The 19836-nt window shown below is 44.8% G+C and overlaps 1 protein-coding gene across 1 annotated transcript in view; it reads left to right on the forward strand.

Moving 5' to 3' along the window:
- Positions 1 to 1419: 1419 nt before the first annotated feature.
- Positions 1420 to 19836, forward strand: part of BEST2 (bestrophin 2) — a 24082-nt gene continuing 5665 nt past the window's right edge. The window contains exons 1-6 of the mRNA XM_015415871.1: positions 1420 to 1472; positions 11104 to 11283; positions 12876 to 12970; positions 13682 to 13915; positions 17036 to 17190; positions 17591 to 17668. Of these exons, the coding sequence (XP_015271357.1) occupies positions 11132 to 11283; positions 12876 to 12970; positions 13682 to 13915; positions 17036 to 17190; positions 17591 to 17668 (714 nt within the window). The 5' untranslated portion in view covers positions 1420 to 1472; positions 11104 to 11131. The remainder of the gene's footprint in view (positions 1473 to 11103; positions 11284 to 12875; positions 12971 to 13681; positions 13916 to 17035; positions 17191 to 17590; positions 17669 to 19836) is intronic.

Consider the following 19836-nt stretch of genomic DNA (forward strand, 5'->3'; position numbering starts at 1 on the left):
ATTAAGACATTCTGTCTTCTCTCCAGACTCACTGAAATAAACCCCATTCTGCTTGTACGGCTGAGGACAGAATATGGGAGCAACTCTGGTTCCTAATTCACACAGTAATGCTGCAAACCTCTCCAGAATATAGAATCATAGAGTTGGAAGAGACCTTCAGGGTCATCTAGTCCAACCCCCTGCACAATGCAGGAAATCCACAACTATTTCTCCCACACACACCTAGTGACCCCCTGCTCCACACCCAGAAGACAGCAAAAAAACGTCCAGGATCCCTGGCCAAACTGATCTGTAGAAAATTGCTTCCTGACCCCAAAGTGGTGGTTGGTATTTCCCTGGGCGTGCAAGAAAAGGACCACAAGAACGAAGAACTGATGCAACCCTTCCTGCCATCCCTCTCGTGATCTTCCTAAATCCACAGATTCAGCATTGCTGCCAGATGGCCATCTGTTTAAAAACCTCCAAAGAAGGGGAGCCTACCACCTCCCTAGGAAGTCTGTTCCACTGAGGAACCACTCTGTCAGGAAGTTCTTCCTAATGTTTAGCTGAAACTTTATCCCTTCCTCCCCTTTGTATCTTACATTAGTTAATCCCCCTTCTCTATTACATTATTCCCACCTGGGGTTGCCAGGTTCCCCCTGGCCACAGGAGGGGTAGGGTTGCCAGCAATGCTCCCTCTAAGCTGTGGAGTCTTGTGAGCAAAAATTCTACTTTGTGAGCTGCTGGCATTAAAGTTGTGAGCGAGTGATTTGGCTACTGCATATATTAGTTTGCTCTGGAGCCATCCTTCCTAAGACAAAAATGTGTGAGCCGGAGGCTAAAAAACTGTGAGCTAGCTCACACAAACTTAGTTTAGAGGGAACATTGGTTGCCAGACCCAGGTTGGGAAACTCCTGGAGACTTAGGGATGGAGCCTGGGGAGGACAGGGAACTCATTGGAGTACAATGCCACAGAGTCCACCTTCCAAAGCATCCATTTCCTCCAGGGCAACTCCTCTTTGGAGTTTGGAGATGAGCTGTATTTCCACCTGGAGGCTGGCATCCCTATTCCCACCACTCTTTAGGTCTGCTGTATCTGAAAAGCTAGTTTCCTTGGGGTTTTCAGCCTGAATCTCTTTCCCCTTCCCATTATAACTGGCGAAGGGAACTCCGCATCCTCACTACCCTGCCTGTGAAGCCCTTCCAGGCTCCTAATGTCTGCCTCCCACCCCTCCTGTCTCAATCCTCCTTCCAGGTTCTGGTGCCAAGCATTGGGAAGAAGTGTAAAAGGTCAGCAGCACAGGGAGCAGCAGGCTAGGCTCCTGAGTATTTAAACACCAGCAGGGGCTGCCTGAGTTGTTTTTAAACACCTAGCCTTACCTAAGAGCAGCTTTCTAAGTGGCATTTGGATTCTGGGGAAAAGGGTGTTGGCACTCTGGATATTCCTGCTCCTGGGATTTTCTCAGTGAAGGCAAAGCTGCGCTCCTGTACAGGTTAGTGTCATGTTGTTAAACGTCTTCCCTTCATATCCATGCTCACTGTCTCCTAGTCTGGGATGGAGCTTCTTTTCTTACTATTAGCATCTCTGGCATTTGGGTTCCATAGTAATCTTTGCAAAACCTCAGTTTCTTTGCTATTATAATCCATTAAAATTGTTATTAGAAAATGTTATCTCCTGAGAGGTAGAGATGTGAAAGCTTGGGAGGGGGGATCCAGAAAATATTTGAATGTTTTTCTCCCCTTTTTCAAAGGAAAAATTGGGGGCATTTTGGGGAACACTAAAAGAAAATCCCATTTTTCCCCTTCAAAATGAGTGAAATGCTTTTTAAGGCAAGGTTTTCTTCACCCAAACTATATAGCATGTGAAGTCTGAGGACTTTTTCAGCTTTTTCGTTGGAAAAATTGGGGAATGTAGGAAAGCACTAAAAATCCCATGAAATAGACTTTTTTTGTCCCAGTTAGTGAAATGAGCTAAGATAGTGCAGGGTGCAGCAGTTTGGAACTTTATCTTGTTTTAGTATTAGATATATTTGCAGTTTTGCTTGTAGAAAGCAAAGGATTTATACTTTTAAATTCCATAAATATATCAATTAATAAAAGTTTATATACAAAGCTATAAATTATGCATTTTTTACTGTGAAAACAGCAAAATAGGTTTAGGCTTGATAGTCAAGTAAATATTACATATATTTAAATTTCTCCTCAAATTTTTAAAAACGTTTTTAAACTGCCTTTTTTCCACGGCTTCAAAATTTCCCAAAAAATGTACAGTTCTTCTGAGCGGTGAGTTATGGTATATTTCACATGCATGAGGGTCAGGAATGAAAAGTAGGAATCTGCACTTCTGAACCAGTGTGGAAGCAGAGGTGATTTGCCTTATTCCTAGCCTATAGAGTGCCTTGGACGAATCATATACTGTTAGTCTTAGTTTTCCCATCTGGAAAAAGGGACACTGACAGTGACCTCTTGTTGAAATCTATCCTTGCGATGGGGTGATAAGGACTCAAAGTGATAAAAAGCAGATTTTTGGTTTTTAATGGGCTAGTAGTGGAAGCAAGGAAGAATGGTCAAACTATCCTGTGTTTATTTTAGTATAAGAGAAGATCTTGCAGCCCAGTCCTTACAAATGTTTAATCAGAAGTAAATTCCACATTCAGTGTGATTAGGTTTCTAAGCTTACTATCACAGAGAGACATTAATATTTTTGTTCCAAATGGACTGGTTGAGGCAAGACAAACGTAAATGTAAAAGTAACAGTAAGGTGATGCCATTATTAGGATCTGCCATTTCAATTAACATAAAAATGTTATTTCCTGTGGTACTATGATCCTTTTGTTGTGGCTGTAGTACATTATTTAAGAGCAAAATGTGGTTGCTATTATTTGTAAACCATTTTTATTATTTAAATCTTGGGTATGCTTGAAACTACAAACAAAACTACTTTTTTGTTTAAAAGATGGTTACTAAGGCAAAATGAAGAGTCACATTTTCTGCCCTTTGGTTCTGGTGAGAATTTATGGAGAGGGCCCATAGGCCTTTAACAAGTTCTCAGAAAAAGTGGCCACCTATAATTATGGATTTTGTTTATCCTATGTATGTATGATCATTGTGTTGTGGAGAATCCCCACTGGAGATCTGCCTTCTACACGGCTCAGGGAGCGCTTACCTGTTTACTGTGGTGTAGACAGTTGGATCTCACTCCTAGAGGTTGCGAAGAATCCCGTATCCTTGGAAAATTCCGTTGCAAGCACTCCAGCATGATTTTCTTGCCTCAGGCAGACCAAGCCTGTTAGCCAGAATACTTTAATAACCCCAATTTAGAGCAGTTAATACTTTATGGTTATTTTGGCCTGAAGACATCTCCTCACGCCACACTGGTACATACTACTTTTAGGGTTACCAGCAGCCTGGAGAAAAAAACTTCCTGCCCCTTTAATAAAGGCTTACGGTAAAGGTAAAGGTTCCCTTGCTCGAAAGCCAGTCGAGTCCGACTCTAGGGCTGCGGTGCTCATCTCCGTTTCAAAGCCGAAGAGCCAGCGCTGTCCGACGACATTTCCGTGGTCATGTGGCCGGCATGACTAAACACCAAGGCACACGGAACGCTGTTACCTTCCCACCGAAGTGGTACCTATTTATCTACTTGCAATTTCTTGCTTTCGAACTGCTAGGTTGGCAGGAGCTGGAACTAGAGACGGGAGCTCACTCCGTCATGTGGCACCCGGGTCTCGAACTGCTGAACTACTGACCTTCCACAGCCTGCAGTTCAGCGTCTTAACCACTTGAGCCACTGCAGCTCCTAATAAAGGCTTAATAGGATGCTATTTACTAGGTGATGTTATTTTTCTCCATGCCATAAGCCACTTGACCCATTTCTGTCTGGTTTCAGGCCTGGGTTTGGTAACAAATCAGCTTTAGTTGCATTGGTGGGTGATCTTTGTTTAAAGATGGACAGGGGACAGTCTTCCCTGTTGATACTGTTGGACCTCTCAGCAGCCTTTTAATACAGTTACACACACACACAAGTCTGTTGCATGAGATGGTCCAGAGTTTTGGGGTTGGGTGTAATTAATGTGCAGATGACACCCAACTCTATATTTCATTATCCAAGCCCCCAGATGCATCTGCCCTGGTTCTGGACTGGTGCTTTGAGGCTATGGTCCGGTGGCTAAGGCAGACCCATCTGAAGCTGAATCCAGACAAGACAGAGGTAATGATTATCAGGAAGGCTGATACTCTAGAGCAGCGGCTCTCAATCTGTGGGTCGCGACCCCTTTGGGAGTCAAACGACCCTTTCACAGGGGTCGCCTAAGACCATCGGAAAACACAAATTTTCGATGGTCTTATTTTAGCAAAGAAAATAATTTTATGGTTGGGGGTCACTACAACATGAGGAACTGTATTAAAGGGTCGCGGCATTAGGAAGGTTGAGAACCACTGCTCTAGAGGGATTGGATTCATTTGTCCAAATTGAATCGTTGGGTTTTGTAGAGCAGGTTAAGAGCGTGGGAGTGCTCATGGATCCTCTCTTGTTCTTTGAAAAGCAGGTTGGCATGGTGATCTGGAGCACCTTGTATCAGCTGTATCTGATTTGTCAGCTCTCTCGTTGCTAAGACTCAGATGATCTGGCTACACTGATCCATGCTTCTGTAATCTCATGGTTGGGATTACTGCAATGTGCTCTGTGTGGGGCTTCCCTTGAAGAGAACCCAGAAAGTACAACTGGTCCAGAATGTGGCAGTCTAACGATTGTCAGTGACTGGTTGCTGGGAATATATGGGACCCGTTTTGAAACAGCTACATTGGCTGCCAGTCTGTTTCCAAGTTTAATTCAAGGTGCTGGTTATGACCTTTATAGCCCTTCATGACATCGGGCCCACATATCTGAAGGACCCTCTCCTTCCATATGTCCCTGCGCACCAACTACGGTCATCAGGAAGGCTATCCCATCACTTAGGCTTGCCCATCTGACATTGACTAGAGCCCAGGCGGTTTCCATGGTGGCTCCAGCTCTGTGGAATGGGCTCCCTGAAGAGGTGGAGCTCTTCAGGAAGGTGCTGCAAGGTCTGCCTTGTTTGCCGGAGCTTTTGAGGGGTTTGAATGGCAGACATCTTTTAAGGGGGGGAACAGGGGGAGAATTGGGGAGAATTGGGGTTTGCCATTTTTGTTCCAACTGAACAATTTGAACTATTATTGTAAGCCACCTTGAACCATGAGGAAAGGCAGGCTATAAAAGACGCTTTCCCGTTTCCATGCATTAAGCTTGTGTTGTAGTAAAGGGAGAGAACATTTTTTTTCCTCCGGGTTGTTGGCAACCCTACAAGTTGCATTCTTTTTTTGAAATTGCTCTGAAGGGAAAGACAAACATGATCTTTGGCTATTTGTTGAGAGAGAGAGAAGTCATCTCACACAATAGCCTTAGATCTTTGGTGGGAGGGAAAACGGGCTTTAATCAAAGAGATCATTTAGGTAGTCTGGGAAGAGGCCCTCTTCAAACTCTTGCCTGGTATTGTTAAACCAGGAAGGTTTGACTGCAATCTCCACAGTGGGGGAGATTTGATTTTTGAGTTCAACTTTGAAAAACAAGCAGGCAAAAAAGCCCCCAAAACCTCTCAATGGAATGTGTGTGTGTGTGGGGGGGGTGCTACCAGGCTGCGGCTGGTGAGGAGCTCTTGCTAATGGCTACCTCTAGGCAGGATAATGTGTCGTCATCTAACTAGCCAGGCCTCTATCAAATTGCATCCTAGGAGACCCTTAACAGGAGTGGATTGCTATGCAAAGAAAGTGCTGTTGCGGGAAGACAGGACAGTCTTTCCAACAGAAAGCGAAAGGGACATACACATACACACACACACACTTTTTTTCTGAGGCCTCCTTTACCATTCAGACTTCAGCTGCCAGATGTGTCTACAAACTCAATAGCAAAGCACTTCCAAGATAACATGATCCAAAGGGTTATTAGCAAGAGGTGGATTTTTTGTAGAGTGCAGTTTGCTTCATTACATGCGGGACATACTCATGCCACAATAAGCTTGCAGTCGAGATGCTTTCTCCAGACCAGGGATTTCTCAGGTGTTGGACACACTGATACAGCACCTGCAGGCCACACACTCTTTGTGCTGTTCCTCATACTGATCTCCAGTAGACCAAACCAAAGGCCAAGAGTCATAGGAGTGCAAGGTTCCCCCTGGCCATTGGCAAAGGGTGTAGAGTTGCCATCTCCAGGTCGGGAAATTCTTGGGAGTTAGGGATGGAGCCTGGGGAGGACAGGGACTTCAGTGGGGCACAATGCCATAGAGTCTACCCTCCAAAGCATCCATTTTCTCCAGATCAGGTGATCTCTGTAGTCTGCAGATGAGCTCTAATCCCTGGAGATCTCCAGGCCCCAGTTGAAGGCTGACATCTTGACCAAGGGATTGGCAAGGTACAATCCAAACAAGTGACCTTTGTTCAAAGCCCCTATAATTTAGCCCCCCCCTCTCTTTCTTATGTTTCCTGCTCTTCCAGTTTCAGGCTGAATTGTGCAAGCAGCAATGTGGGGAGCTGCACTCCGAACATTCCTTAAGTTTATAAGATGCCACAGTGATCTTTGATGTCTGTCTTTTTTCTGTTATCCAAGTAACAACACCCTTATTTCTGGGATTCATTTTGTATAAATTCTCACAATAAATGGTTTAGGAATCCTGTCACAGTTTGGAATCCCAGGCCTGGCATTTAAATTTACCCAGCTTGTAACAGACAATGCTGGTGGGGGAGGGGACGTCATTGCTCCCCAAATTTCTACTGCTTGTAATTTTAAATTGAGACTATTAATGATGTATGCATTCCTCAGACTAGATACTCCAAAAGGCAGTTGCTGTGTTAGTGCATGTTCCTGGGTTGTTGAGGTTGATCTGGGAATTTAAATGGAATGCATGCAATTTACAGAAGAAGTCCTTAGTTCCTCAGTCTTCTGTCCTACAATTCAACTATTAAGAAACCTCATCTACACCACAAGGGCAGGGCATGCAAATACAAAGTCTGAATTCAACCCTTGGGAGAGAAATCCTAGCGCTACTGTTTTCAGAAGAATTGCCTTCCAGAAAGCCAGTCAATTTAACACTTTATCAAACAAGTCCATAGGTTTTAAATTTATGCATTCCAAGCAGGGCCACAATGAATCATTCCGTCCTTTGTACTGTCCATCTCGCTCAGATAAATACTATAATTTCCAAGTAGCAGTGTGAGAATGTGTTCCTCCTGGAAAGGCAGGATGCCATGCAACATCTCCCAATCAATTCAGACCTCTCTGGGGAAATTTGTTTTTGCAGTGTATTTGCTGCTGAAACTTGTAGCTGGCCATTTCTGAAGACCAGGGTGGTGTTGGTTGTCCATCACTACTAAAAATGCATATACTTGACTCTGCTTTGTTTACTTTTTATTCAGCTCCAGTGTAGTGGTTACAAGTGGTAACCACTTCCGCGTTGTCCATTTGATCCTGTCTTTGCTTTTATTCTTCCCAATTTCCAATATTTACTTCTGGGAATGGTAGTCCCTCACTGAGGGGGCCCTGGGAGGGGGGTCTGGATCAGGAAGATAGAAGTTACTCTGACTCCTGGAACTACCTGGGACCCTACAACTAGCAGTGCAGTGGTACTGTCATTCAAGTTTAATATCATAACTTCAAGCAAAGTTTGAGTCCAGTGGCACCTTTAAGACCAACACAGTTAGCTTGAATAAAGCTCTGGTGATCTTAAAGTTACCACTGGACTCAAAATTTGTTCTACTGCTTCAGACCAAGATGGCTGCCCACCTGGATATAACTTCGAGCATTTTTCATAACTTGCCCTAACTTATCTGTTTAGAATCAATTTACCTTTGGAGTACTGTCATGGACTCTTTATTATTTAATAATCTGTTCTATTCTCTCATGGTAATACTGAATATGGTAACCAATGAAAGGGATCAGAATGGCAGTTGCCCTAGGAAAATTCCAGTACTCTCCTTACAGGGTCAAGAGTTGCCCTTCAGTTGTTTGTTTACACTATAAATTGGAAGTTAATGGGAGTGAGCCACACCCATGCTCATTGGATTACATTCTGCATTCATGTGTGTTATGCATAGTACTCAGACCCACCTTCTGCTGTCTCTTACATTTTTTGACCTTTTGGCCTTGACCTATAATTTTTTTTGTCTTGGCTTGTTGTAGGGTGTGTAGTAGTATATATATAGATATACTTAGTCACCCAGGTGACTATTTCATGCATTTGTCGAAGTGGGCTTTGGCCTATGAAAACTTGTGGCCACACAAAGGAAAAAAAGTTGATGTACTTAACTGTGTGGAAACCAAATATTAATATATACAGTGGAACGAGTACAGTGTGATTAGTGAAAACAGCCCATATATACAGTGCACAGTATAGTGAGGTGTTAATATTTGGTTTGTGCGGTATATTAGCCTTCTTTCCCTTTGTGTGACCTCTAGTACTCCGTACCTTTTGTGGTTTCCTACAGAGGTCTCTCTCCCCCTATTTTTCACTCTTTTTCCATGAAAACTTGTGCCAGGATAAATACTTTAGGCCCAACAAGACTTAGGGTGGGGGGTTGTCTGCTGGTCATGAGAAAATTGGAGGAATCCCATTTCCGTACCTTCTCAGTCAAGCATGTTCAATTCTCTGCAGAGCAAAAGGAACACCATTTTCATACAGCACATAAGAGGGGAAGGTAGGAGGCAAAAGAAGACCATTCTCTCTTGTCAATTACTTCTTTGCAGTGTAAAGACTGGGTCTTTGAAATAAACTCCCACCCATTTCAGGTCAGTGGTTTGGGGCAGGGAGAGCTCTTTGGAAACTCTCAGGCTTAACAGTTATGCTGGGCTGGATACAGTGATTTGCTTGCACAAATTTCATGAATCTTCCCCATTTTGCCCTCTCCACCAAGCAGTCCCTTCTGAACCTAGGACAGTTAATCCCCAGAATTACAGGAACAATATGGAGTAAACACCTAGGCACCGTGCGCTGTGGTGAGGAGGGGATGCTTCGGTGATCTAAAGCACCTAACCCTTCCTAAACAAAAATCCACTATTCATGCAACCACCCACTCTCCGAAAGCATCCTTTAGTATTGAGAGGCCATTTATATGGTATGTCCACAGCACAGTGGTGGTAGACAGTACTCCCTCTAAGCTGTGGAGTGAGCTACTTTGTGAGCTACTGGTATTAAAGTTGTGAGCGAGCAATTTGGCTACTGCATAAATCAGTTTGCTCTGGAGCCATCCTTCCTGAGCTAAGACAAAAATGTGTGAGCCGGAGGCTAAAGAACTGTGAGCTAGCTCACACTAACTCATCTTAGAGGGAACACTGATGGTAGAAAGTGCCATTAAGTCACAGCTGACTTATGGCGACCTCATAAGGTTTTCAAGGCCAGAGACATTCAGAGTTGGTTTGCTATTGCTTGCCTTGGCTATCCAAATACTGGCCAGGGCCAACCCTGCTTAGCTTCCGAGATCGGGTGAGCCTGGGCTATCCAGGTCAGGGCAGAGAGGCCACAGCCTAGAAGCTGCTTCAAATCACCCCTTCCGGCCACTGTTGTTATAAGGTGAGCTATCTAGGTGGAACCCTTGCTGTTCACTTGTAGTACTGTGGAGAAAATTGCCCAGTCTGCATAGTAAGCCATTTTGCACAACCATGGAAGAGTGGAACAATTAATGGTAGCTTCTGTGTGATGAACAAAATATGAAAACGGGACCTGAGAGTTAGTGGACAACTGTGTTATGATCTCAGACATTTGATTATGTATGAAGACTTGAGCTGCCTTATCCTGACTCAGACCATTTTTATATATAACACACTGAATGTACGTTTACACTTGGTCTTCTTAGCCATACCAAGACAGGTTATGGTAATTCCCATTTTGTAGATGAGATCTCTGATGCGGAAAGAGAATTAATTACTAGTGGTCAGCAGTGTTCCCTCTAAGATGAGTTAGTGTGAGCTAGCTCACAGTTTTTTAGCCTCCGGCTCACATATTTTTGTCTTCGCTCAGGAAGGATGGCTCCAGAGCAGACTTAATTTATGCAGTAGGCAAATCATTTGCTCACAACTTTAATGCCATTAGTTCACCAAGTAGAACTTTTGCTCACACGACTCCACAGCTTAGAGGGAACATTGGCTGGTCGGCTGGTCTACCGCAGTCAAATTTCTAGGTGCCGTGACACTTGGGAAGTTGATTCCTTCCTATTCTCTATGATTTTCTTTTGACTGGGTACATGCATAGGAAGGGACTTTAGTTATGCGTTCTCAGTACCCTTCCCATTTAACCTCGACTTTTACAATAGAATCGTGAAAGACAGCTTACTCAGTGTCTCACTGCTTGGTCCTCTCTCTGCTGGAGATAACACGACTTTCCTAAGCTAGCAATGAAAAGGGGGAGGGTCACTGGGACAATCTCCTTGAATGTCTGATCAAAAATAAGGCCCTTAGCTAGTCACAGTGATTACTTGGGTGTGTGTAAAGTGCCATCAAGTCACAGCTGATTTATGGCAACCTAACAGGGTTTTCAAGGTGAGAGACATTCAGAGCTGGTTTACCACTGCCTTCCTAGTGGCCCTGGAATTCCTGGGTGATCTCCCATCCAAATACTAATCACGGGTGACCCGGCTTAGCTTCTGAAGAGATCAGGATAGCCTAGGCCATCCAAATCAGGGACTACCTGCCCCTTGGGAATAGAGTTCCCCCCGGGCCTTTTGGATCACCTTCCCTTTCTCATTGCTTTTACTGTCTTTTTGACCTCTTCACATTTGCTAGAGAAACAGAAGAAAGGCTTTGGCAATAACAGAGGCAGCAGCCCCACCAACGGAGCAGTGGTTCCACTATCACCATCACCACCACCGGAGAGAGAGAGGGAGGGGGAGAGAGAGATGCTTTCTGTGTTTCTCCTCTCTGTAGGGAACAAAGGATGGATGTTGGGGGAAATGTGAGCTTGCAGTGAATTTCATGCTAGTCCCTCAAAGCCGAAGCTACTGCTGTATGAGCAAGACCATGCTGTCGAAAGGCTCCCAAGCTTTCTCTGCTGCAAGGGGTGTTGCAGAAAGCCAGAGGGTGCTGCTGATATGATGCACAGAGACCTAACCCTGCTTCTCCCTGTGCAGGAGACCCACTTAGTCTCTGGGTTCGGCAATGACTGTGACATACACAGCCCGTGTGGCCAATGCCCGATTTGGTGGCTTCTATAAGCTGCTGTTGCTCTGGCGCGGAAGCATCTACAAGTTGCTCTACAAGGAGTTCCTGGTCTTCTTTGTCTTATACGCAGGACTCAGCATCACCTATCGGTAAGTGGACGTATTGGAGAGGCACGCTCATATCTGTGGCAAATGTTGATTAAGATATCCCATCACTGCTCAAGGACTGATGGACACATCCTCTGTTTGATCCAGTTATCCTTCAAACGACTCCATAAAGCAATGCAGATTTCCTAAGATAGTTTCTCTTTAGTGGAGAGGGGGGAGGGTGTTAAATGTATAAATATGGCACTCCTCAGAAGGCCATCTCCACCCCTTTTTACAACAACTATAATTATGTTGTTTCAGACTGATCTGGAAGTAACCAGTCAGTCAGAGCCGAAGGGAATGGGCCATCTCCCCCCCCCCCCCCCCCCCCAGCCTTTTTTTTTTTTTTTTTTACGGCCCTGCTGTTGAAATGTAGAAATGTTGGCAATGAGGGGTAGCGTGTGAAAGCATCTTCGGGCTTTCTGTCTCATGCGGGCTGTAAAGTTCCACCTGTTTGAGTTCCAAATCCTACCCCCACCTGTTTTTCAGCACCAGGCTATATGACATATTTTGCTACTCAACTATTTTGGTCCAGCTTGGGTCTCATACTGAAACGTTTGAGTTTTTTAAAAGAAAGAGCTTCCGCGTGGCATCATGATCCTTCACGCATCCTCTAGCTTTTCTCCTTCTTGGCCACCATCTTTCCTAAACCTGCTTTAGTGTCATTTTTTTAAAAGATTCCAGTCAAAGTGGGATGGCTACCATGTGGATGGGAAAGTGCAGATTTTCTCCAGTCCCATCAGCATCGGTGCCATTTTCCATCCCTGAGTCCTCCATAGCTGCTGTTCCCCCTTCCATGCACTACCAAAGGGCTTTTTAATTTTTTTTTCTTGATTGGTCATTAATACATTGCTAGCATTATGTAGGGGGTGGCCACAGGAACTGGAGTCAGAGAAAGTATGTGAAAAACTACCATGTACATACACTGTTGCTACTACAAATGCATTTGCAGCAGCAAGAAGAGCCAGAGAAAGTACCATCACTACGTGAATGCATTTGTGAATTATACCACATCACACCATTGTTCTATAAAGGTTAGTAGTGGCTTACTCTCACTGGCAGTGGCTCTCCAGGGTTCCAGATGGAGGTCTTTCATGTCCCCTGATGCTTTTTTTAGCTGGAGATGCCAGGGATTAAACCTGGAACCTTCTGCATACCAAGAAGATGCACCACCAATGAGCCATGGCTCCTGCATGTGAAAACAGCCTCGGTGTCAAATCAGCTTCTAGGTCTAGGACAGCAGATTATCGTGCACACCACTCGCTGTCAATAAAAGTGTTATGTGGTGCATGTGCCCATTTTTGAACATGTGGGTGAGATGAGTCCCTAGCTCCTGGCATTCTTGTTTTGAAAAGCACTGTTATGAGAAGTCTCCCTGATATTTACGTCCAAGTCCATCCTAATGTTTACAGACAGCCATGGTTTCCATTTAAAAGCCTGTACTTGCTCTTCAGGCAAGACTCTTCTTTTGCATGAGTGTGACCTAGTGGATCTTGGCAAGCTTGCCCCTGGGTGTACGTGTGGGCGTGAGAAGCCTGCTGCAAGCGCGCACACACCCTCTTAATCCTTGTCTCCTTCTTATTTCCCACCTATAGCTTTGTCTTACCCGAAGATCAGAAACGATATTTTGAAAAGCTGGTCATTTACTGCGACAACTATGCCAATCTCATTCCCGTCTCCTTTGTTTTGGGTGAGATGCTTGAACAACAATCCCCTTCTCGTTGGAGCAGAGGCTCCGCCCTATCCAACTCCATCAGTCAGAGCAGACACTGGAAACTGGCTGAGCGCATTTTCTTGTTTTCTCTTTGCCTGCTGCATGGCCTTGTTGGGCAATACTGGATAAACTTCCGAGTGTAGAAGCAAAGAACAGTTTCTGGTTTGGATATGAGTTCTTGCAGGCTATAAAGGTGGGGTAGAGCAGAGGATAATATGGGCTCTATCTGAAAACTGGGTAGAGTGTGGAGGGTTAGTATATGTGTTAGTCATACATCTACGAAGAGGTGCTGAAGCTCAAAGCGATTAGAAAGCAGTGTCCTTTACCCAGATTGCTGCTAGCCACTGTGTGAAGCAGGATGCTGGACTTGTCTAATCCAGCAGAGTTATTCTTAGCCCTGCTCAAAACTGTCTGAAAACAGTGCCCTGTATCCAGGAGAGTCTGTTTTCTTAATCTTGTATAGTTTGGGGCTGATTTTGGTTACTCACTGAAGAGGGAAAGACACTTTGCAAATGTTCAGATACACTCTTACTTTTGTGTGTTTCCAAGGCTGATAGCAGAACAGGTTCTGGGACTGAGCCCAGGCCTTTACCTTAAGCCTCCAAGTTAGCTCAGATCAGACTGCCTGACTGTTAAGTGGCTGAGTTTTACTGTCTGTAACCCTCCCTGTCTCCTGGGTTCATTTAGGCTTCTATGTGACGCTGGTGGTGAACAGGTGGTGGAGCCAGTACACCTGCATGCCGATGCCAGACCGGCTGATGTGTGTTATCTCTGGGACTGTGCATGGCACTGATGAACGTGGGCGGCTTTATCGGCGGACACTCATGCGGTACAGCAGCCTGTCAGCAGTGCTGATACTGCGCTCGGTCAGCACCGCTGTGTTCAAGCGCTTTCCTACCATTGACCACGTAGTGGAGGCAGGTGAGTGTTTTACTGACAAACTCTCTTCGCACCAAGAGAAATGTCATTACAGGTATGGGAGTGTTGTGGGAAAGATGGTAAGGTGACAGCTTTAGATGTTTGCCCCCCAATGTTGGGGCTGGTCAGATAGCAAGATTTTAATAACTGTTTTCTAGTAGTGATGCTCAGAACACCTTTTAATCTGGTATGTGTTGCTTATGAATGCCACTAATACAAGTGAAAAAGAATAACCTGTAAGCAGAATGTATACTTTAGCTAGCACTAGTCAAATTATAGAGGGAGAAAATGCAAAAATAGAATGTAACTGTCATTTGTGGAAAGTGGCTTAAGAGTGGCCAGTTGAACAAAAATGACTGAAGACCTGTAACCATCCTTGAGACAAGTCTTGTTCCCTTCCCAATGTCTACTAGGGACTTGTCAACCATATGTGCATTGTGAATTGTGTGCTTGGACTTCCGGTTTTTGGAGGGCTGATGGCAGCTGTATCCCTGGGGAGCTCCTGGGGAGCGATCCGAGGACCAGCGCATTGAGAAGGGGTGTGAATGTCCGCACCCCCCTGGGACCCTTGTGACACGTCTCTTGCCATGGGGCACTGAGGGTTGCCTCTCTGCAGGCATGCTGCCAGCAGATTGAGGATTCCCTTTACCCCAAAGGTCTCTATGCTGTGTTCCCGAATGGGACTCAGCTACGCACACCGGGACAAGCGCTTGGAGGTACAGCATTTAAATCGTTACCTGGCGAGATCCAAGTGATCAGACGTTCAAGAGTGAGTCCGTTAAAGCAAGAACACCAGAAAATGAGCGAGTCCCCCTATTACTAAAAGCGGGGGGGGGACTCTCCCCCGGAAAGAACAAATAAGCGATTAATGAAAAGTCTTTGTAGTGGGGACGGAGTTCTAAGGAGGCAATAGACTGTAAGAGACTCCAGGAGCCAAATAAGTGTTGGGCAAGTTTTTGGGACTTTGGCAAATTCTATAAAAAGTAAACGTTTAAAAATGGTGATTGGCGAGGCAGTAGAAGCAGCAAGCAAGATCCAAGCTTTCTTGAGGAAGTGGAAGAGTAACTGGCCCATGTGACCAGAAGTAATCATAGACTCTTTCAGGCAGTATGTTAAGCCTTTTCCCCCTGCTGGCAAAAATGAGGTACTTCACAAGAACTGTGCTATATATTGGCTGTTATTTTCAAGGGACTGTGTTAACATTGGAGAAGCGGCTAGCCTTTGATCACAGGGACTTCCAATATTTAAGAGGAGAGTCTAATGAGTAGGTTCAAGCGGTGGAGCCTGTAAGCAGACGTTAAGCGAAGCTGAAAGCGAACGGGTATGCCATGGACATATCCAAAACAAGTCTGACGGGTAAAAGGGTGGATAGACTCTCTGTAAGTTTGGCTTTCAAAAGCAACAAATGGAATGATGTCTAAGATTGAAGGCAAGAATTCAAGCGGATAATAGTCCTTGAAAAAGAAAAAGGGACTTTTTTTTTACATGACCGGTTCCAGTTCCAGCAAGACAATGCCACATTTCTCTTTAACAGTTAAATCAAAGGTTCAAAAGATATTTTAGCATGTCTGACTAAGTTCAAAGGATATTAGCATGTTAAGAATAATTTAATCAAGCTGTTGTAGTGATCTCCTACTCTTGGGGTTTTAGTTAGTAGTGGTTATCTTTTCTTTCTCCTTATTTGTACCCCCCCCCCCAATTTTCATTGTAGTTTTTAGAAAATGCAAAACTTTTCCCTCGGATGACCGTGGCCCCACCCCCAGCGTGCCCACGTCACTTCTGGGTGACGTGCATGTCGGGGTGGGGTTCCCCCCCGGGGCCCGATCTGCCGGCGGTGGGGAATGGGCCTCTGGGGCGGGGTTTCCCCACCCCCTGGGGGGACTTGGCAAGCCTAGGACTTGTTCTCTGTTTTGCAGCATTTTAACCTCCTCTTGGAGGTTCTCTCCCACGTCCATAGCCATCTCAGCTTTTTTTTTAGGCTTCTTTAATGTCTTTTGTTAACTCAGTCAGTTTAGCGTTTATTGGGTCTAGCTTTTCATCTAAAGATTCTTTAATAGACTTCATAATATCAAATTTAAGTTCAAAAAGGTTTTCTTTCATTACATACCCCACTCCTGTATCTCTGGTTTCTGTTGTGGCAGCCATTTTGGAGGTTTTAGCCTCAGAGTTATCTGCAGCTTTTGTTGACTCTCCTCGAGGAAAGAACAATTTTACTGTTGGCATTTCTTTTTGAGAGGACTTCACCTTCGGTCCTTTGTTTCCCCCCATAGTCTGGGAAGCAGTTGGGTGTAGTTTGCTGCTCGATTTAGACCATATGGAGGAGAGGAGTCAGGAGCTTCACAATTTCGTGTTCGCCATTACCCAGTGACGCTCCGCCCCCTTGTTGCTTTTAAAAAACTTTTACTCTCTCGTTGCTCTCGACACAGCCTTGGGTGTGTGTGCGGGGGTGCCCCCAAACTTATTTAAATGCCCCTTGAAGTCTAAAATCCTGGCTATGGCCCTGACTACTGCCAGGGAAGAAGGCAAAAGGATGCAACTGGATCTTCAAAACCACTCATGATGCAGAAGGGAAAATACGAAGATACAACACCAGATTAGTTACTTAAGGATACTCTCAGGAAAATGAAGATTATGATGAAACCTTTGCAGTGTGAGACATATGTCTCATTTACTAAATGCCCTACTAGGGAAACACACAGATCCCCATGATCATAATGCAGCCCAGATTCAGTGCTTTTGATTTAAACAGAATAGTTATGAAATCAATGGGAATGAAAAGTGCTTAGCTTTTGCTGGATCATGTATTATTGGGTTTCTATTTTTTCTGGTGTATTGCACGAATTTAATTTGAATGTAAATGTAACTTTCGATATTTCACAACTTTCTGTACTAGCAAAATTCTGAGATCTCGTACGGAAGAAAGAAGGCTGGTATTGATGTAGGCAGAGAAAAGAGATGTTACCCTCCTGTACTGAGTATCCCCAGCCATCCCAAGCTCCTGTTCAATAAACTATACTGAATAAACATTGTGAAAACAGGTGACTGAACCTACTCAAGGGGTATAGCTGAAGATCATGCAGTCTTTGTCATTCTCCCCACCTGCTCTTTGTCTCTGCTTTCCAGGGTTTATGACACGGGAGGAGCGCAAGAAATTTGAGAACCTGAACTCTTCCTACAACAAATATTGGATCCCTTGTGTCTGGTTTACAAACTTAGCTGCACAGGCACGCAAAGAGGGCCGTATACGTGACAATAGCGCCTTCAAGCTGCTCATGGAGGTGAGGCTGGGGTCTCCATCATGAGAGTCCTTACGCTTTAGTAGTTATAATGCTGAACTAGGAGCTGGGGGACACAGGTTCATAACCCCTGCAAGGAGGTTTGCTGGCTGACCTTGTGTCAGTCATTCTCCCTCAGCCAAACCTACCACATAGTATTGTTGTGAGGATAAGAAGAAGGGCAAATTATGTCATGTTTGGTGTCCTGAAGGAGGCTGTGTCTTCCTTGGCTTCTTTGACCTATCTTTTCCTTTGACAGACTGCCTTACAGGGTTTGAACTGTGTATTAAAGGAAGGGGAGAGAAAGCTTTTCTGTCTTTTCTTGTTCTGGAAACATGGAAGAACTTCAGCTCAACAGATGTTTCCATGCCTTATGTTAGTAATGGCTGCTCTCTTTGTTCAGGAATTGAATGTTTTCCGAGGCAACTGCAGCATGCTCTTCCACTATGACTGGATCAGCGTACCACTAGTCTACACACAGGCAAGTAATGGATGTCACTGCTGATCTGTGACTGGTCTCACAGTTGTGATTGTGGTCATTACGTTCATCGTGTGAAGCAGCTTCAGCTTTTGTGTGTTTTACCCCACGAGACTGGGCTGGGGGCCCTGTTAAAGGATACAGTGGAAGGAACTTTTGAGTTCATGTGTTTCTTCTCTGCCAGTACTTCCAGAGGCTGAAACTGCATGTTAGCTTATCCAGCCTGAAAAGTATGCAGACGGAGAGTGATTTCAGCTAAGCATACCTTTATTTAGTTCAGGACAAAGACAACTGACTGGCTCGCAGGCCGGTTTATATATGTTCAGAAAACCCGCCACCAAGCATACCTAAACACACCCCCTACTCCCGATAGGCTATTTACAGTAACCGGGCGACCATTGGTCTCCCGACTGGGAAGCTAGTCCTTTTGATAGGGCCGGCTTGGATCCTCCGGATCCTTTGTCTTTCGACTGAAGCTAACATAGGAATTGTGCCTGGCCAGCCCGGGCAAGTCCGGGCATGTCAGGCTGAATACATTACACAGCCAATGTTTTAAAAGATCACACAAATGTAGGGGCAGGGTGGAAAGACCACTTGTAAGAAAAGATCAGCATGTGGGAGGGCTGCTTAGGGTTTTGGAGATCATGTGGAGAGAAAATTAAAATTATCTGGGATACACTTGTACAGGAGAATTGGTATATGGGGGAAGGGGTTAAACAATTCCTTCTCACACATCCGTTTCCCCCCCACATATGTGTTGCAGTTCCTCTCACAGAGAGAGAGAGAGAGAGAGAGAGAGAGAGAGAGAGAGAGAGAGAGAGAGAGAGAGAGCGCCACCTCACGTATACCACAGCTGGAATTGGCTTCAGAGCCAAGTAGGCAGACTCCAGGAATCTTTCCTTCATTTGAAAAAAGCGGCTACTTCACCTCATTGATGATGAAGCAACTACCATATGCTGAGCCAAAGCAAATGTTTTCTGCTCTGGAAAACTCAGCCATTGATCTAGGCCTGCCTCAGCTAATTTGTTACACCAGAGATGACACTATGTATGGAATAGCAATCCACAGACCCTACGTGTTATGTGGGACATATGAGATTTAGAGCCCCTACAGTACATACTTGTTCAGAATAAGTACTACTCTCTAGTTGTGTGCCCACAATCACTATAATATTCTTCTGATCAATTTCTTTAGGTTAGTTACCTTTAAAAGTAAAGGTAACTAACATAAAGAAATTGAAACCTAAAAAAACCTTTAACACACACAAATCATTTTTGGATTAAAAACATGAATTGTCCCTATTGTTTCCACACTTACTTGGGAAGTGGCAATTCTAAATTGTATTAGTAATTCTATATGGAATGTGGGCGACTAAGTAGCCATTTGCAATTAATCAAGTATGTGAAGGTCATAGAATCATAGAGTTGGAAGGGGCCATACAGACCATCTAGTCCAACCCCCTGCCCAATGCAGGACCAGCCTAAAGCATCTCTGACAAATATTCGTCCAGCCTCTTCTTGAAAGCTGTCAGTGAAGGGGAGCTAACCACCTCCCTAGGCAGCTGATTCCACCTTTGAACCACTCTGACCCTGAAAAAGCTTTCCCTAATATCCAGCCGATACCTTTCTGCATGTAATTTAAACCCGTTGCTTCGGGTCCTATCCTCTGCTGCCAACTGGAACAGCTCCTTGCCCTCCTCCAAATGACAGCCTTTCAAATATTTAAAGAGAGCAATCATATCCCCCCTCAATCTCCTCTTCTCCAAACTAAACATTCCCAGGGCCCTTAGCCTTTCCTCGCAGGGCTCAATCTCCAGACCGCTGATCATCCTCGTCGCTCTCTTCTGCACCCTCTCGATTCTGTCCACATCGTTTTTGAAGTGAGGCCTCCAGAACTGCACACAGTACTCCAGGTGCGGCCTGACCAAGGCAGTATACAGAGGAGCTATGACCTCCTGCGATTTTGATGCTATGGCCCTTTTAATACAACCCAAGACTGAATTTGCCTTTTTAACCACCACATCACACTGACTGCTCGTATTTAAGAACATAAGAGAAGCCAATGTTGGATCAGGCCAATGGCCCATCCAGTCCAACACTCTGACACACAGTGGCCAAAAATATCAGGTTCCATCAGGAGGTCCAGCAGTGGGGCCAGGACACTAGAAGCCC

This window comes from Gekko japonicus, unplaced genomic scaffold (assembly GCF_001447785.1).
Source record: "Gekko japonicus isolate JY-2015 unplaced genomic scaffold, Gekko_japonicus_V1.1 scaffold46, whole genome shotgun sequence".
Classification (NCBI taxonomy): domain Eukaryota; kingdom Metazoa; phylum Chordata; class Lepidosauria; order Squamata; family Gekkonidae; genus Gekko; species Gekko japonicus.